Source organism: Mesocricetus auratus, unplaced genomic scaffold (assembly GCF_017639785.1).
Source record: "Mesocricetus auratus isolate SY011 unplaced genomic scaffold, BCM_Maur_2.0 Super-Scaffold_100027, whole genome shotgun sequence".
NCBI lineage: Eukaryota > Metazoa > Chordata > Mammalia > Rodentia > Cricetidae > Mesocricetus > Mesocricetus auratus.
In genome coordinates, this window is record NW_024429208.1 from 6,451,565 (window position 1) to 6,468,934 (window position 17,370).

General features: G+C 50.2%; 1 protein-coding gene across 3 annotated transcripts in view; it reads right to left on the reverse strand.

The window, feature by feature from the left end:
* Positions 1–17,370, reverse strand: part of Btbd9 (BTB domain containing 9) — a 340,103-nt gene that overhangs the window by 10,586 nt on the left and 312,147 nt on the right. For all 3 annotated transcript variants that reach the window (XM_005070667.4, XM_021227473.2, XM_021227474.2), the window contains exon 10: positions 1,636–1,714. In XM_005070667.4, the coding sequence (XP_005070724.1) occupies positions 1,636–1,714 (79 nt within the window). The remainder of the gene's footprint in view (positions 1–1,635; positions 1,715–17,370) is intronic.

The window sequence follows — 17,370 nt, forward strand, 5'->3', positions numbered from 1 at the left end:
TCTAGGCATTTATGCAGAAGACTAGACTTCCTGTGGGGGTAGGGGCTCACTGCATTAGAAAGACTTTGAATAGAAATATTTTAGTTTTGTTATTGGTATAGATAGTAAACTGGTAAGAAATACTGGAACTCAGGCCTGCATAGATGGGGGATCGGTGGTTATGAGCCTCTCCTGCTCTTCCAGAGGAAGCTAGTGCAGTTCTCAGCACCCAGAGCAGGCAGCTCACAACTGCCTCGAAGTACAGTTACCTGCAGCTGAAGGTATTCACATGCAATTGGAACTTATTGGTCAAATCTAAAAACTATTAATTTGCAAACAAAACATTAAATGCAAATTCAAATTTGTTTTTGATAAAACACCAAGACAAGTGGCCTGAGGATTTTAAGGACAGTCCCGCTGGGACAGTCCTGGCTTACCTGGTGTTCCCTATGTCCCCAGCCCAGCCTTGGGCTCACAGCTGTTCTGCTGCCCTGATCTCTGAGTGCCAGGGTTTCAGGAGTTGGCCACCATACCTGCTTATGACCCGAAGTTTAGACGTCTGTAAAAGTATCATTGATTTGCTATTTTGAAAATTTCAAGTTAGTTTTGGAAGCAGGAGAAAACGGTTGGGGTCTATTTACAAGCTGGTCCCTATAGGAAACACATTGTAGGTATGAATCATTATTGTCCTAAAGAAATAAAAAGGCAAAATGGATCTAAATTACAATGCCATTTCCACTTCTAAACCTGTTCTTGAAGCACAAGGCATACGTGGATATTTTCTGGGATAAAGGACACCACAAAAACCAGTGGCACATCTGGGCCAGCTCTCCCCATGTGGGCAGGTGCAGTGACCAAAGGAGAGGCCTGTGTGTCAGAAGCAGAGGGTACCCCTCTGCCCCAGCAAGTCTCTCAAGTGCCATGCTCTTCAATTTGCCACCTAATGTGTTTCTCCTTCATATGTGGGGACAGCCTGGGGCTACTGCAGCCCTGGCCTTCTCCAGGACCCTACCCAGACTCACATGAGTCACCCTGTTGAGAGCAAAGGGCAGGAGGCCAGCACGTAGGCTGCACTGGCGTGGTCTAATGCCAGCAGGGTTCCCTTCTGTAATATAACCAACAGTGAAGACACCAAACACCTCCAGGAGGAGCTCAGAGCACACTAGCTACGTCCCAAGCACAGAGGCCCCCGTGGTGGCACACCCATGAACCAGTCCTGGAAGAAGCCGAAAAGGCCATGGCGTGGTATAACTCAGTCACTATCTCTCACTTCTCATTTTCCACCTCGCTGTCTGTCTTTAACCAGAGCCTTTCAGAACTATGTACTAATGTGTAATGGGGACCGGTAAGACGGTGACAGCACACAGCGCCAACATCACAGCCACCTCCTAGATGCTGCCACAGCACTGTTATCTGAGGAGAGAAGGGCGTCCGATTTCTCAGGGTCTCTTATGCTATTCCCACCCAGGCTGGCGGAAGAATCCAAGCAGCAGCTGTTGGCTGTCTCTCGCCAGTGAACAGCGCGGATTTCTTTACAATGAACTGCAGTAACAACAAGCCATTATCAGGCAGGGCAGAGAGATCCACTTAGCCAGGACGGGGGTCCATGGCTACCTGGTTATCATGAAGTACCACGTCTCAAGACAGAGCCCTTACCTCATTTGCTGTGTTGTGTGTTCCAACGATTCGGATGAAGGAGGCAGGCTGTCTTTCAAAAGTGACCGATTGCCAGGACCTGTGTGTGAGGAAACAGCAATTTTCCTGGTTAGCTGGTGCAGTTGGCCCGGCTGACGGTTTGGCAATGGGTCATGTCGGCTCTTGTGCCAGGAGACCCAGACGACAGGGAGATGAGTTTGGGGTGGGATGGGGCTTCCCCCATGATGTCTTGGGAGCAGGCACCACCACTGTGTGTAACTGTGACTCAGGGTTCTTAGAATGCCATCGAGAAGCAAAGCAAGACTATGGACCGCACGTGCCCGGTGCAAAGAGTGTGCCTGATATAGACATCATCAGCCGGTGTCCTCACTTACACCTGGGCAGGCCTGGCTCATCGGGCTGCTGGCAGGGTTGGCAGGAGAGTCAACACAATGCAAACCCGAGTCAGGGGTGGGCAACTGCACCGGAAGCTGCTGGGAGGAGAGTTTTGAACCGGGGCAGTGGGGTGGCTGGGTGGGGGAGGGTGAGGCAGGTCCTATACTTGAGCTTGGAGCTGCAGGAGTCACTTGGAGCAGAGCTGGCCCCTTGCAGGCACCGTAGGCTTCCTTTCAGGGCTGGCCCGTCTCTCAGTGGCTTCCAAAGCAATCTCTATTTCAATTTATTTCCCCTTTCCTCTCCCTTCCTCCCCATGTATGTACAGTGTGCACGGGGAGGCCAGGGGTCAATGCCAGGTATCTTCCTTTACTTTTCCACCATATTGTTTGAGACAAGATCTCTCGTCGAACCCGGAGACAAGTCTCTCACTGAACCCAGAGCATGCCTTTTTCAGCCAGAGTAGCTGGCTGGCAAGCTCTGGAGATCCTCCTGCCTCCGGACCCCTCCTGCAGCAGCACTGGGGCGGGACCTGCCCTTTAAGTGGTGTTAGGATCCAAACCCCACTCACTCCAGCTTGCACGGCGATTCCCACTGAGCCATCGCCCCAGCTGCAACCCCGACACTCCCAAGACAAGTGCTCCTCCACGGGCTGGGCTGCGCCAGCTCACCTAGAAGCCCACATGGGTGCAGGAGGAGCCCTGCCCCTGGCCTGGCTCGCCTCAGCTCGAGAGCGTGCACTGTGACTGCGAACCCCGGGACCATCCTCTAGAGTCCATGGGAGCAGCTCACCGTTGCGCTGTCCCTCCCTCCTCCCGCACTGTAGAAATGCAGCTGCTGTGAAGCTGTTTCCAGTAATTGTCTAATTACCAAGGAATGCTAGTAGAGGAAATACATGTGTCTGCAGTTTGTTTTTCCATTTGGCTTCAGGTGCTCCGTCTTCCTTCTCACTACGCACCTCCCACTGAGACTGATGCTCCGCTGCCCGGACACCAGTCCTCTTAAGGTCATTAAAAAGTCATTACCATCCTGTGCACAAAGGCTTGCCTCCGGAAGTAGGTTTTTGAAAACAGAGTAAGAAAAATCACTTTCTCTGTGAAAACACTATTACTCACGCTTAGAGACAGCCCACCTGCCCATCCCCCATGCATGCCTCGCTGCCCTGCTTCCCAGTGGGCGACTCCTACTTTCCAAGACCTCTGCTCTTGGGGTACCTGCCAGGCAGGAGACAGTCTGTGGGCAGGGAGGTCTGCCAGGCTGTGGGGGTTCTACAGGCCAGGCTGTGGAAGACTGTGTGAGGCATCAGGACTCAGTCTTCATGCCAGGAATGGGGACACACAGGAGCCTGTAACCATCCCTAGGTTTGAGAGGAAGCCAGGGAGGGAGGGACACGGAGCAGGGGGCTTTCTAGCCAGCACCGGTCACTGTTCAAGAGACTTTGAATGTAAGGTAAGACTCCATGGGAGACCTCTCAGGCCTCACAGAGCACTAAGCCTGTGGGCAGGCCACCATCAGGCCTGAGGCCCTGCCGCCTCTGCCACGGTTTGTAAGTGGGTCTGCCCCTGGAGTGCTCTTGGCACACAGGTCTTGCTCCTGGCAGGTTCCTGGCTTCTTCTCTCCCACTGAGGCTTCTGCCTGGCCTGGGGCTTGGGGCAGGGCAGCAGCTGAGCAGGAGAGAGCCCGAGTTTGTGGAGTAATAAGATCAGAAGGTCTCAATCTAATACTGATCCTCCATTACATTGCATTAGTATCTAATCACATTAGAGTTCATTTTCACTAACACAGCCTGAGAGTTGAATATATGATCTCATTTCCAACAGAACTAGACACCAATCCAAAGAGCAGAGTGGAGGAAGCTGCCTGGACTCGGGGATGAGCACCCCCACCCCAACCCCTCCCCAGAGTGTGTTCCGTAGACTTTGTCAAAACCACTTCAAGTGATGTCCTGTGAGGAAACGGAGAGCTTTGGAACGCCATCTGAGCTGCTCGTCATAACTGCTGCATGACTCAGGACAATACTCGGAATAAACCCTCACATAACCAAGAAAGCCAGCACCAGGATGCCGTATCAGCCAAGGCTACGACCATTCCTGTGAGCTTTAGAGACGGCTGCTCAATGGCCACCTTGCGAAGCACATCTCAGGAAGGGTCAAGGTGTCGCCAGGGTGGCAGCCTACCTAACCAAGCCAGGCTGATGGGCAGCAGTCCCTTCCAAGGTAACCCTTCACCATGAGGAAAACACTAGGTTCTACAGACGTGAGGCAGTTCATTCTCAGGGAAGGGCCTTAAGTTCAGGAAGTGAACAACCCCAAGGTTCCAGGAAATCCTTGAAACTGACCAGATTCAAAAGGCACCTCCCTCCCCAAGTATTTAAAATCAGTAAGGACTGCTCAGACACTCAGACTACAAGACTCAGCTGCCTGGAAGAGGCTCAGACCAGCTCAGGCATCTGAGAGGACGCTCTCTAGCCTGTTACCTGCCTGTGACTGCACTGTCCCCAAGCTCCCTTCTGTGAGCTGCCACACACTCTGGGGTGGGCTTTGGTGATGCGGCTGTCTGAGTCATTTCTGATCCTGTAAGTAACCCTCATCCATGCTGCTTAAGTAACCCCACAAAACTCACTGGCTCACCAAGCTGGGCTTGTGTGAGGTTGAGGAGACGCTTGTTTGTTCAGATCTCCCTAGGATGGTACCAAGAGTTGTATAGGCTTGGCTGAAGGATCTGAACAGGAGCACTAAGGTCAAAAGCAGATACCCCGTCTTCATTCTGAGATTTACTACACGTCATAAACCCCACCCACACCTGCAGTTCTAAACCCATCCTTAGGCTCCACAGAGACACAGCACACGTCTCCCAACTGTCCTCGGAACCCTCACTTGAGAACACAACCAGAATGAGGCCTCAGTGTTGTCCTCTGGGGGGCTGCATGGGATTCCTATGTGTTCAGGGAAAGTATGGGGTGACTGCCATGTTGGTGATCAAGACCGTCTATTCGGGCAGCTCAGGAAGGGGAGAAACGACTCCTGCAAGCTGTCCTCAGACCTTTGCATGAGCACTGGACACAGACTGGTGGCAGCAGCACACGTGTACAGTTGGTAGTGTGTATACACACCCATTAAAATCAGGCATCTACCTCGTGTACAGTTGGTAGTGTGTATACACACCCATTAAAATCAGGCATCTACCTCGTGTACAGTTGGTAGTGTGTATACACACCCATTAAAATCAGGCATCTACCTCGCCTGCTGGGAGGAGCTAACAGAGGCCACGAGGCAGGAAGACACAAGAGTGAGAGCACTCCACGGTGTCACCGTATGTGGCGTCCACGGTGTCACCATATGTACTGTCTCCAGCACAGAGGCTTGCTGGTGACCCTAGCTTGATTTGGGCCTTGGAGCTGGGCACCTAGATTTGAATCTCAGCTTGAATATTTTTGGTTTGGGTTTTGGTGTTTTTGTTTTTCGAGACAAGGTCTCTTTATGTAGTCCTAACCATATGAGCTGTCCCTAGAACTTATTATTTAGGCCAGGCTGGCCTCGAACTCAGAGATCCACCTGTCTCTGCCTCCCAGAGTGCTGGGATTAAAGGCATGCGCCACCACACCCATCCCTCAATTTGAACTTTTAGTAAGTTTCCGGCCTGCCTTCTAATCTACATAGTGGGAATAATGACAGCTGTCTACAACATGTCTATGAGGACTTAAGCACTGCATAACACCCAGGACAGTGTTAGCTTTTACTAAATCCTAAACAAGGATGAACATGGGCAAGACAGACTGCTTCCCTATGCCTTGTCTATGAACCCTCAAGTTTGGGCACCAGGATGCCCAAGGCTACTCCTATCAGCACCCCCTCCTTTGAGGCAGACAAGCAGCTGGGCTTCGGAGGAACTAAATGTATTTATGAATGCATCCTTGAGCCTGCACCTGCTGGGTGTCCAGGGACCCATGCACAGACAATGCAGCCCTTATGGCATTTATTACTTCACTGGGGGAGATTAACATCCTTCCACACACTAATTAGAGAACAATACAAACAGCACAGAGGTCCCAACGCACAAACTGGTGTTCTAAAAGTCCCCTCATAACTTGTGTGACACTTGAAGGTGATTTTTCAATCAAACAGAGCTATACATCTTGATGAGGTTCCCAAGCTCAGCCACAACACTCACTATTAGGCTAAAACATTACATATATGAAGTGTTAGAAAGGGGACATGATGATGGCGCCACCACAGTGGTGATTAAACGAGTCAGCCAAACAAGGGCTACAGCAATCTTTCCGCAGCCCGTTAAGGAGTGAGCATTGCTACCCACCACGCGCACCAAGCCAGAGCTAAGCTGGAACACACGGAGTGAAAAGTGTGGGTCACCATCCTCCACCTCATCTGGCTCCTGACATGAGTCACTGGGGGACAAGGCGGTGCTGTGAACCCAGTATGGAGCTGAGGAAGGGGAGGTTGGACAGCGTAAGGAGGCTGTGATGTGTCCTCATTGGTTGCCAATGCAGGGTCAACAACAGAAGCAGGACCTAACGACAATCAGCGAGTCTTTTTCACCCAGGGGCACAATAGAGACTTCCAAATACCTTTGTGGCTGGAGACCGGCGTCCTCCTGGCTCTTATTCCTGGGCCCCCCCAAGCTACTGAACTGTACTTAGCTGTGTTACTACGCCAGTGCTGGAGATCATAAGGTCTGAGACATGGGGCATGTTCCCACACGTGTGCACACATGCACATACAGTGGACCCCACGGTGGCTATAGGAAAGAGTTTCCCCCTGAAGTCTCACTTACTATGTGGAATGGGCGACTGCTGTACAGCACTTACCGTTAAGGTTGTGTGTGTGCAACCTCGAAAACTAGCAGTGTGGCAGGAGATCAAAGCTCAGTGGCTGTCGGCTATTATTAGCAAGCCTTCTTGGTTTATACGTGTGCAGAGTTAGGGCTGGACCCGCGGCTGTCAGGCAATGGCTTCCCCTCTGACAGTGCCCTAGCCCTACCCGTGGTTTCTTCTCTGCTCACTAAAGAGGCTCTGTAGCCCCCTCCAAGGCCAGCACTGTCAGAGCCAGATCCAAGGCCAGAAAGCACCCTAACGAGCCAGGCCCAGGCAGGTAGCATATCGGGTGTGATATCACACACAAGACTGAGGTAGCATGCATAGACACAGGGATATATACAGACTACACAGTGTCTACAGGCTTCTGTACTGGCACAACAGTATTGCCATGTGACAGGAAACAATATACCCCAAACCAGCAGGGGCCCACACATCAACTGTCCTTTGTCTGTTATAATGGCATCTCCACATCATTAGCCTTGTGGAATTAGCTGCTCCATCAGGCAGAAGCTGCCATGACACATTCTAAGACCCCATAGAGGAGAGGTAGAAGGGAACCCTATTCTGAGAAAAGCCTCAGCCTACTCCTCGAATACCTCAACTAGCATTCACTTAACTCAACAGACTCCTTCCTCTATTAAAGTCGGCCATGTGCAGAGACACCCACATTCCCAGCAGCCTCTCTCTCTCCAGAGCTCACATTCACCCTTTTGAACTTTTACTATGTAGTAACACTTCCTTTCTCTCAGCTTCTTGCCTGTCTCTGAATTCTTTCTGTTGGTGACAAGAATTGTGAAATGATGACTAAAGAACTCTGAGACCCCCTCAGCCCTCACCACCAGCAAGAAAGCTGCACATGACGTAGGGTGAAAAGGGCCAAGGAAAAACACCCTGTCCCTGACTTGACCTCAGGACCAGAACTTGAAATTGTACCGATCCCTGAGCTTGTCCCAGAATTGGACCACAAAAATCCACCAATCCCAAGTCACCTTGGAAAGCTCCTTCCCCTCAAGAAACCTACATAAGCTCTGTGCTCTGTCCAGTTTGCTGCAGCTTCTCACCGTAGAGGCAGCCGCCCTCCTGGATTCTTCCTTCCCAATAAATGTCTTGAGTGATGCGTGTGACGCTTTTGCTGGAGTGGAGTCCAGGTGTAAAACTTTTGCCCAAACAGAGCGAGTGAAGTGAAGCAGACTGTAACACTTTCGCTGGGGAACTCGCCCTTAGTGGGACAGAGCTGTTATTCCGGCGACCTGAACAGAGCTGTAACACTTCTCCAGCCCAGCCGAGCACAGCTGTAACTACTTTGCTGGAAACCCCTCCCTGTGGTGACAGAGTCGTTACACTTGCATTAGGAAAACCTTTCCCTGGAGTGAGCTGTACGCTATGTTTATGGTGACTTTGTGGTACTCCTTGGCCCCCGAATGCCATGATACTTTTCCATCCGAGCTGCAATGATTACACATGATCCATGAAAATGTGCATGTTTCTTAAATATTTTAAAATATTCCGGAAATACATGTGCTAAATTTGAGCTCTCTGGAGAGAGCAGAGAAGGGGACTAGTGACAGGAGCAAAGGCAATGTCAATGTTAACTGCAGTATTTCATGTCTGATTAAAACTAAAATGTATCTGGAAGTGTGTGTGAGAAATATTAACAACGCTCACTCCTGAGCAATGAGAATGGAGGCCAACATTATATTACTTTTTACTCTTTGTGTATTTTAAACAGCTTTTGAAACAGAGAAAGGGCTTAATACAGTATCTGTATTTCTGTAAAAGAGAACTTGCTGGAAGGTGGAATTAACTCAGCTGCAAATATAAGACTCTAGGGGAGCCGGATGTTGATGGCGCACGCCTTTAATCCCAGCACTCGGGAGGCAGAGGCAGGCGGATCTCTGTGAGTTCAAGGCCAGCCTGGTCTACAGAGCGAGTTCCAGGACAGCCTCCAAAACAATACAGAGAAACCCTGCCTCGAAAAGACTCTAGGGGTGTGGAGGGCGGGGTTCTATTTACATGCACGATTTAGGTGCTGCTGCTCCTGGGCGAGACACTAAGAGGACTTCCACCCAGATGTCCCTGGTGCTTCCTATGCCAAGGGTACCTGGTCTTCTTTGCTCTGGTCTAAGCAGAAGCAGAGGCAGCGATTTCTACAGCAGGCCTGTGAGACCTGTGGACACAGTTCAGATGAGTTTGCCATGGCCAGACTGGCAGTGTAACACAACACAGAGAACTAATGGCTTAATCTTTGCTCCTTCCACTAAAAGGAAGTAAAAAAGCTGGTCACGTATACCTCACATCTCACAGACACATACCCGTGCGGGCGCGCGCGCACACACACACACACACACACACACACACACACACACACACACACACACACACACACGCACGCAGTGGCTGAGCTGCCATTACACTTCAGAATCATGGCAGGCCCAGGACCTGAGTCACTGACCAGCTGGGAGAGCTGGAGGCAGAAGATTGGCTGACAGCCGTGAAAGAAACAGAGGCAGACTCCAGACTTCTCCCGCACAGTGGAGAAGAGACTCCCGCCTTCGCAGAAGATGTAGTTCACCCTGAGGAGAAGAGGTCTGGCCTCTGTTCTTTTTTAATTTTTAAAATTTTTATTTTTTATTTAAATTAGAAACAAGCTTGCTTCACATGTCAATCCCAGCTCCCTCTCCCTCCCCTCCTCCCCCTCCATAGCCTCTGTTCTACAGACACAGTACAGGGTGGATCCTTGGTGGCCAGAGGTTGGGAGTGAATACCCAGTGGTGACAATCGGAGCCCTCTTCATGCCTTCTGCTGTCAGTCCCCTGCAATCTGGACTTAGACATCAGCGTGAGTCTGGAGTAAAGACCTAGAATCACTTACCCAATTAATTTTCTCTTCCCTATTCTTCCCTCCTATAAACACTGTTTCATGGGTACTGTCCTCCAGGAGCTAGAACTCGTGCAACACATTCGAGGTGATCCCAGTTAAAGGTGTGCCACTGGCAGAGTACACCAGTGTGAGGAACTAAGAGGGGCGCTGTGTAGATGACACGGATCAGTAGGGTCTTCCTGTAGAGGCAGCTGAGCTACCTAACCCTGCATATGTAATGGAGAAGGTCATGTGCATGTCAAAGAGCATTCCAGTGAGAAGCCACAGGGAGGCGGTGATGTGCTATCCTGACTGGGTGGCAGGGGTCTCCCAGTGACGCAGTAGCCCCTGCCTGATGGTGTCCACAAACCTATCTGCAGACAGAGAACTTCCGCCCTCTCAGTGGAAGGTATTTAAAGGTGACTAACCCACCAAGCATCAGCAAAGAATAGACTGTGGCACCCAGCACAGACGCTGAAAACAAACAGAAGAAACGACTCAGAGGGTGTGGACACAATTTAATACGGAGGACAAAGCTTGAGGGCGGAAAGCCCTGTTATCATCAGATAGAGAAAATAAACATTACTCCTCTGAAATAATAAAATGATACGAAAAGGGCCTTTTGAAAACAAAACAAACAACAAAACACTGCTGTAAAAATTAAAACCACCAGCTGAAATAAACAAAAAGGTCCCAGGATGACAGAGACAGAGAGGAGAGTCGCTATTCAAGTCAGATGCTCCTGTGAGAAGGAATGGAAAATACCAGCTGGGAAAGGTACAGATACACAGGGTCTTCCCCAGGCACAAAGGTCAGAGGTCTCCAGGTCGCCGAGTCCCCCATAGCACAAGGTAAATGAGGAGCAACCACACCAAGGCATGCTACCATTCTGAGAACCTCCCCAGTGTTTCCAGAGACACTGGGGTGAGGCCAGTGTTGTAATTGAAGAAAAGCAGCGTGTGAGAGAAAGATGCCATGAGACAGGGTTCAAGCAGAGGGTCTTTTTTAATTAGGGAAAGGGATCATAAAAGGGGAAAGGTGAGGGGGGACAGGAGCAGCAGGAGAGAGGAGAGAAGAAAGAGGGGGAGAGAGAGGGAGAGAGAGTAGGACGGAGAGAGGAAAGGATGGGAGTGGGCGGGGCCCTTTTAAAAGGGAACACAGTGAATGTGCACAGTGGTGCTCTTAGTGGCTGCAGCTGAGGGCGTGTCCTGTCAGGACCCCGAGAAAAGGCCAGTACAGACACCTGAACACTGACACCCGGGTCAACTGGAGATGGAATCAGACTGAGTCAGAGGATGGAGGGGCACTTCTTCCTCATGCTGACAAAAGCCAGTTCCCAGACAAACTGCCAGGCAAGTGTGAGAAGGAACGATGTTCCTTACGTGCATCTTAGACAATGTACTCCAAGAATTACTAGCAAGCTACTAGAAAAAGGTGCTCAGCCAAAGAACTCAGCTCCAACAGTGCAAAGTCATGGGATCCAGAACACAGAGTATGTCACAAGGCAGAGGAAGAGGGAGTGGGTGGTGGGCAGGGGGTCCCCAGAGTGCTGTGCAGCAGGGTTACTCTGGGAAGGCTCCCCAAAGACCTCGAGAGAAGCAACCGGTGTTGTTCATACCAATGGTAGGTGGATGGACCAGGGAAAGTGCCTTGAAAACAAGTGGGTGACAGGCACAGAAAAGTAGGCAACTTCTACTTCCAGGACAAGGACGGGAGAAAGGGTTAGCACAGTGGTTCAAAGCAGCTGCGGGCCTTAGCGCCAACCTGACTTCAGAGACAGTGAAGCTGCATCTCACGCAGCAGGGACAGAGGGAGGAAGGGCAACAGAGGGAATTGTAACTCCCGAAGCAGGAAGGCAGTGGAGAATTTTGACAGTGAAGGAAAAGCAGATCAATACTTTAAAAAAACTGGTTAATTTTCTTTGTATGAGATTCTTGCCTACATGTATGTCTGTGTACCACATGTATCTGCTGGAGATGCAGGTACAGACGGTTCTTAGCCAACATGTGGACGCTGGAAACAGAATCTGGGTCCTCTGCACGAGTGGCCAGCACGCTACCTTCTGAACCATGCTCCAGTCTGCATTGTCAGTTGAGAAATGTCACACTATGCACCAAAGAATAGCAGGAATGAACATGTCCATCTGATGGTCAGAGACAACAGCTGACACTGCACAAAGGGGGCTCAGAAGCGTTTTGAGGTGCTATCAGAAGGATGAGAAATATGAACTGACGAAGGCCCCCCGCTAGTTATTGGCACTGGTCCCTCAAGCTAGTGGCCCCACCCCTCAGTAGAGGGCAGGCTCCCACTCTGAAAGCAGTGCTCCCCCTGGTGGACAGGAACAACCTGGCTAAGTGGATCACAGTGCATCCATGTTCCCCACAAGGACTAGGCAGCTGCCAGCAGGCAGAAAGAAATGGGGGGCACGAACTTATTTCTAAGTCTCTGGCAGGAGATGGGTGAGCTTTTATTCTGAAGCTGTTTTAAAATGCATTCTTTCTTTAAATACATCACCTTTAAAAATAGTACAGGTCTTCTAAAACAGGAAAAAGGTAAGCAGTCTCCTTTGTGGAGACTTGGGGTTAGGAGGGGTGACTGCTGCTTCTGCTTGCTAAGTCCTGGGGTTCTGACTGAATGAGAAAATTGTGGACATGTACAAATGTGATTGAAAATTTAAAAAACAAAACAAAAACTAGCAGGGTCAAGAGAGGATGCTCAGGCAATGGTGACGAGGACCAGGAAGGCACAAACATTTATTTACAGCTTTGGAGAGCAGGGCTAGAAGGCAACCACGAGCCTTTGGGAAAGATTCTTGAAAAGGAAAGAAACAATAGAGGCTGTCCCCCTGTCAACTGAGCTTCCGGTGGTGACAGTAGTGCCCTCCCCAGTCCGATGGCACTGAGATGTGACAGGTATTAAGACTGAGAGTGAGCATGGAGACTCAGGGGGAGATGTCTCTGACAGTTCTTCATGAGTGTGTCTTGCTGACCCCACGGGCTGCCTGCCAGTCCTCACACACATGGTGCTTACTGTCTGGCTATTGATGGGCCAAGGACTGCATTTCCTCTCTTTAATCGTATCTAGAGATGATCTACGGCCCTGTGAGGTGAGGAAGAGAGAGCCCTTCCACAACGGGGGAAGCAGGAATCTGCCTGCTCCATCAGCCTTCACTGGCCTGCATGCCTGTGCCTACTGGCTCTGCAGAGGCAACACTGGAGAATGTGTCCTCCTCACAGACACCGAGCCACAGCTCTCGTTCTAGAGAGCTCCAAGGCCTGGGTGTCCAACACTATCTAACACTAGGCCTCATGGGCAGGTCTGGGTCTAAGTCTCAAGGGCTTCTATTTTGTTTGACACTCCACTGATGTAACAGCCATCTCAACTGCCCAGACTTCCTGGGCACTCTGGCCTCCATCCATCCTCCCTGTTTGTCTCTTCAACAACTATTTGTTAAGAGCCTTTAGCTGTCAGGCTGAGGAAAACTGGGATGAATCTGCCTGATTCTACTACAGACCCCCAGGTGGCAGGGAATTGCTCTGAGGCCTGTGCTCACCAGGAGTGGAGAAAGTACACAGACCTAGTTTCCTCATTTCCTGGGTAATTTTACAGGTTGAGTTAGCATCCATTTATAAATTGGGAGACATTCCACTCAAATAGTTTTAGAAAATTAGAAGACGCAGCATCAGGGAAGCTGCATATGAGCCCTGGCTTGTGGCGCTTTCACCTTGGAGCCTGGCTGCTTTATTTTCTTAGTCACCGTTTGAGGAGGCATCCAGACACTCAGCTGAGAGGTTCAAGTGCAAACATCCGACATCTACAACCACAAGGTACCATAGCTCAGCTTTCTTAATAAAGAGTGTTCATGTGTGTCTGTGTGTGTGCACATGCATGTGTGCTGTGTGTGTACATGCTCCCCTATCCCCCCCTTTTTCTTCTTGGCCTCAAGGCACGGGCAGTGAAGTTGGTAAAAGCATGGAACTGGCCAGCTCTTTGGTCTCGAGGTCTGCTTTGAAGCTGGGTTCAGCCAGACCAACCATTCACCACCCTGGTCACATACCAAAAGCTAATTCTGCACCAAAGCCAGGTCAAATAAAGCTCAGAGTCCTTGGGGGTTGTATTTTGGTGGTGGTGGTGGTGGGGTGTCCTTTTCACCTCCTCAGGGAATTTCAATGTGCAGACAGGGTGGAGGGGCCCTAGGAGGGACCTTGTGCAGGGGAGAAACAAGTGGCATCTTTGGAGCTAGCCCCAGTAGGGACTCCTAGACTTGGGTGAGCATGCCGTCTGCCTGTAAATGCACACGCACTCACTACCCTAACACACACTGGCCTTGGGTTTTACCTCCTCTGCTCAGATCATAATTTTCCCTTTTAGAGGCGTTTCCTCTCAAAGAAAAGGTCAGGACCCTCCTGCCAGTTCAGCCTACGAACCTGCGCTGAGAGCTCCTAACGCCTGTGGCAGTTTCAGAAACGGAGTGTCCAGGGACATTCAAGGAGTGTTTGAATGAGCTTGGGGGGTGTCTGTTTTCATACTCCATATCTCACTCAGCTGCCCACCCCCAGTTCCCTGCTCCCACTCTACCAGAGAGCACTCCTTGATTCCCCTAAGGGGATGTGGTAATTGATGATTAGCATTCCAAAGCTTGGCTTACATCCTGCTAGCCCGTCATATTTAATTACATTTTAACTATATTCGTCTTCGATAATAGCACGAACATAATTTAGATAATTATCTCACTCTCTTATTCTCTGACTCTGTCTGTCTCACTTAGAGCTCTCTGCTACAAAAATCACTTTCTCGGCTCAAACACATAAACAGACGCTGGGCTGAGGGCCTCCCTCTCCTGCAGCCACAGCTGTGTGAGTGTGCAGTGAGCTGGAGTATCATGCGGGGGGGGTGCCCGCAAAGAGTTCTGTTTCTGTCTGCACATTCACGTCTGTGTAAAACTAGCGGTGGGAGTGTGTGTGTGTGCGCATGTGGGTGTGCATGTGTGCACTTGCCTGGGAAGCAGTTTTTGTGAGACACAAACACAGAGGCAATCTAGTCAAGCAAATGAGTGCCTGCAGAGCACCTTCCTGGTCTTGAATTTCTTTCTAAGAAAGTTAGCGGCTTCCTTACCACCAAGTTCTGTTGACATACTCCTACATGTCAGCAGACACTCGTCAGAGCGTTTCTGTCATCAGGTTTCTCTGTCAGGTAAGGAGGGACTCTGCCATGGACTGTGTGTCTTGAACACACACCACTACTCGTCCAAGTCCCAGGGCCACTAAAACATCATAGGCCACTTGAGTTCCCACCTAAAGGCTGGCTCTCCTTTCCCCACACAGACCTGTAAGCTGAGGAGGAAGACCTCAGGACTTTGTTCCTCAGCATTTCTAGTAAACTCGTTATAGCTGAGCTCTCTCTCAGATATATGTTGTAAAATTCAGACATCAAAGAAGATCCTGAACGAATAAGGGAAAAGGAGTTCAGAAACACCTTCTATGGGGGCTGAGGCACGGCTCAGGTGGTCAACACTTGCCTTACTATATGGGAACCTGAGTGTGGATCCCCAGAGCACACATAAAATACGAGGTGTGGTGGTCTGCATTAGCATTCCCAGCACTAGCTTGACAGTGACAGGCAAAGTCCTCAAGCTCACTGGCCAGTGGAAGACTGTCTGGAACGAAAGGACCAACAGCTGAGGTGTCTGACCCCCACATGCATGCAGACACGTGCCCCTCACACACATCCTTACCAGGGATGGCTTCCACCTAAGCTGGTCTTTTTCAGGGTTTAGGATCTAGACAGGGTCTGAAACAGATCTCAAGAAACAATTTACAAAGCCCAGTGATGGAAGGGAGAGTTACCTTATCACCACTGCATTCTTGGGGTTTGTCCATGTCTCTGGAGCTCTAGAAGACTCCAGTCAATGTGGATTTTGCATAAAAAAATTCCCTTTGGCAGGGTGGTGGCACACGCCTTTAATCCCAGCATTTGGGAGGCAGAGGCAGGTGGATTTCTGAGTTTGAGGCTAGCCTGATCTATACAGCTAGTTCTAGGACAGCCAAGGCTACACAAAGAAACCCTGTCTTGAAAAACCCAAAACAAACAAACAAACAAAACTCCAAACAACAAGAAAAAATTCTGTTGGCTCAACCTTGCCAACATTGAGGATTATCCACTTGCTGTTACTCAAGTCACCCGCTATGTCAGCAGAACACAGAAGCTAAAACTCCTCCTTCTCCCTCCAAAGAATGCTACTACCAAGCAGATCCTGTACTGTGGGACAGTTAAGAGTTGGAACAGGAGTGTGTGTCACTAAAAACTAAGGGACATTTCGACACTCCAGAAATCAGTGTGTGAATCAGCATTGTGCCACCAACAATGCTAGTCTGGTCTTCCTTTGGGTGTGTGCTGGTCTATCCAACCCATGTAGGCAAGCACCCTACCACTGGGGCTAAGCCTTGGTTTACTGAGAGTGTGTTGCTATCTACCCTGGGGTCTGGGCTCAGATGTGCAATCTTCCTGCCTGGGATGACAGGTGTGTACCACCCAGTCTGACTGTTCTCACATGACTGCTCACATGGTTGGCCTAAAACTAATTGATGGGAGTAAAGAGAAGCCTTCCCGCCAGCCTGGTTCCAGAGCTGCATCAGTCCCAAATAAACACACAGGAGGCTATATTAATTATGAAGCTGTTGGCCTTGCTTGTTTCTTACTGGCTAGCTCTGACTTAAGTATTTATCCCATAATTGTTAATCTAAGTATTTCTCTTACCGGAGAATAGTTCCGAACTTCTTACCCTTATCACAGCTACATCTTGACTCCCTGTGTTTCTCCTACCCAGAGTCCTCCTGGACTCCTAGTCCCACCTGTCTTGCTTCCCTATTGGCCAACAATGCTTTATTGACATATACACAGGACTTTCCCCCATCAGATGGGCAGAAAAGGGAAACCAGTGATGTGTGGTATGAGCTATAATCTCTGCCCTGGAAAACTTAGGAACCACTCAAGGTAGTGAGCAGGAGAAGAGGTCATGGACTCTTATTTCCAAGCAAAGCAGAGTCCAGGAATAACTCCTCAGACCGAGGGCTCTCCCCTATGACATAGGCTGTAGGTAATCAACCCCCTTCCTTAGCCATGATAGCTAGGTAAGACGACCAGGACTTATGACCAGGAGGTATGCCCACTCTAGCCCCATTGGGCTGTGACTTCTTTCCCATGTGCAAAGTCCCTGCTGGGGACACACACTTTGAGCCAGGCCCACACCGGGCAGCATCAGTGGCTGGAGAGGGGCAAGGCAGCATCTTTGGGCCTAGCAGGGCTCCATATACCTCTCCTCCGCTTCATGCCACTTAGGAAGGAACGTCCTAGGCTTGCTCCCTCTGCCTGCCTAGGAAGAGCCAGGTCTTGCTTAAACGTGCCTGAAATCTAGTAGCAGCCAGGGTCTCAGTCCCCACTGAGAAGGGAGAGAACAAATTTAGTCTGTCGTTGCCCAGTGAGTTTGCTGTCCCTGGCAAACAGTGTTCAGTCAAGGTTCTGACTAAGTGATGACAGTGCCTCTATTCTATTCTGCCTTCTAACTCTTAAGAGGCCGCCGTCTCTGATGACTGCCTTCCCCCTTCCCTTCCTCCTCCCTCCCCTCCTGCACCACCCCTGGTTTCCCAGGCACACCCTCTCCCAAACTCAGG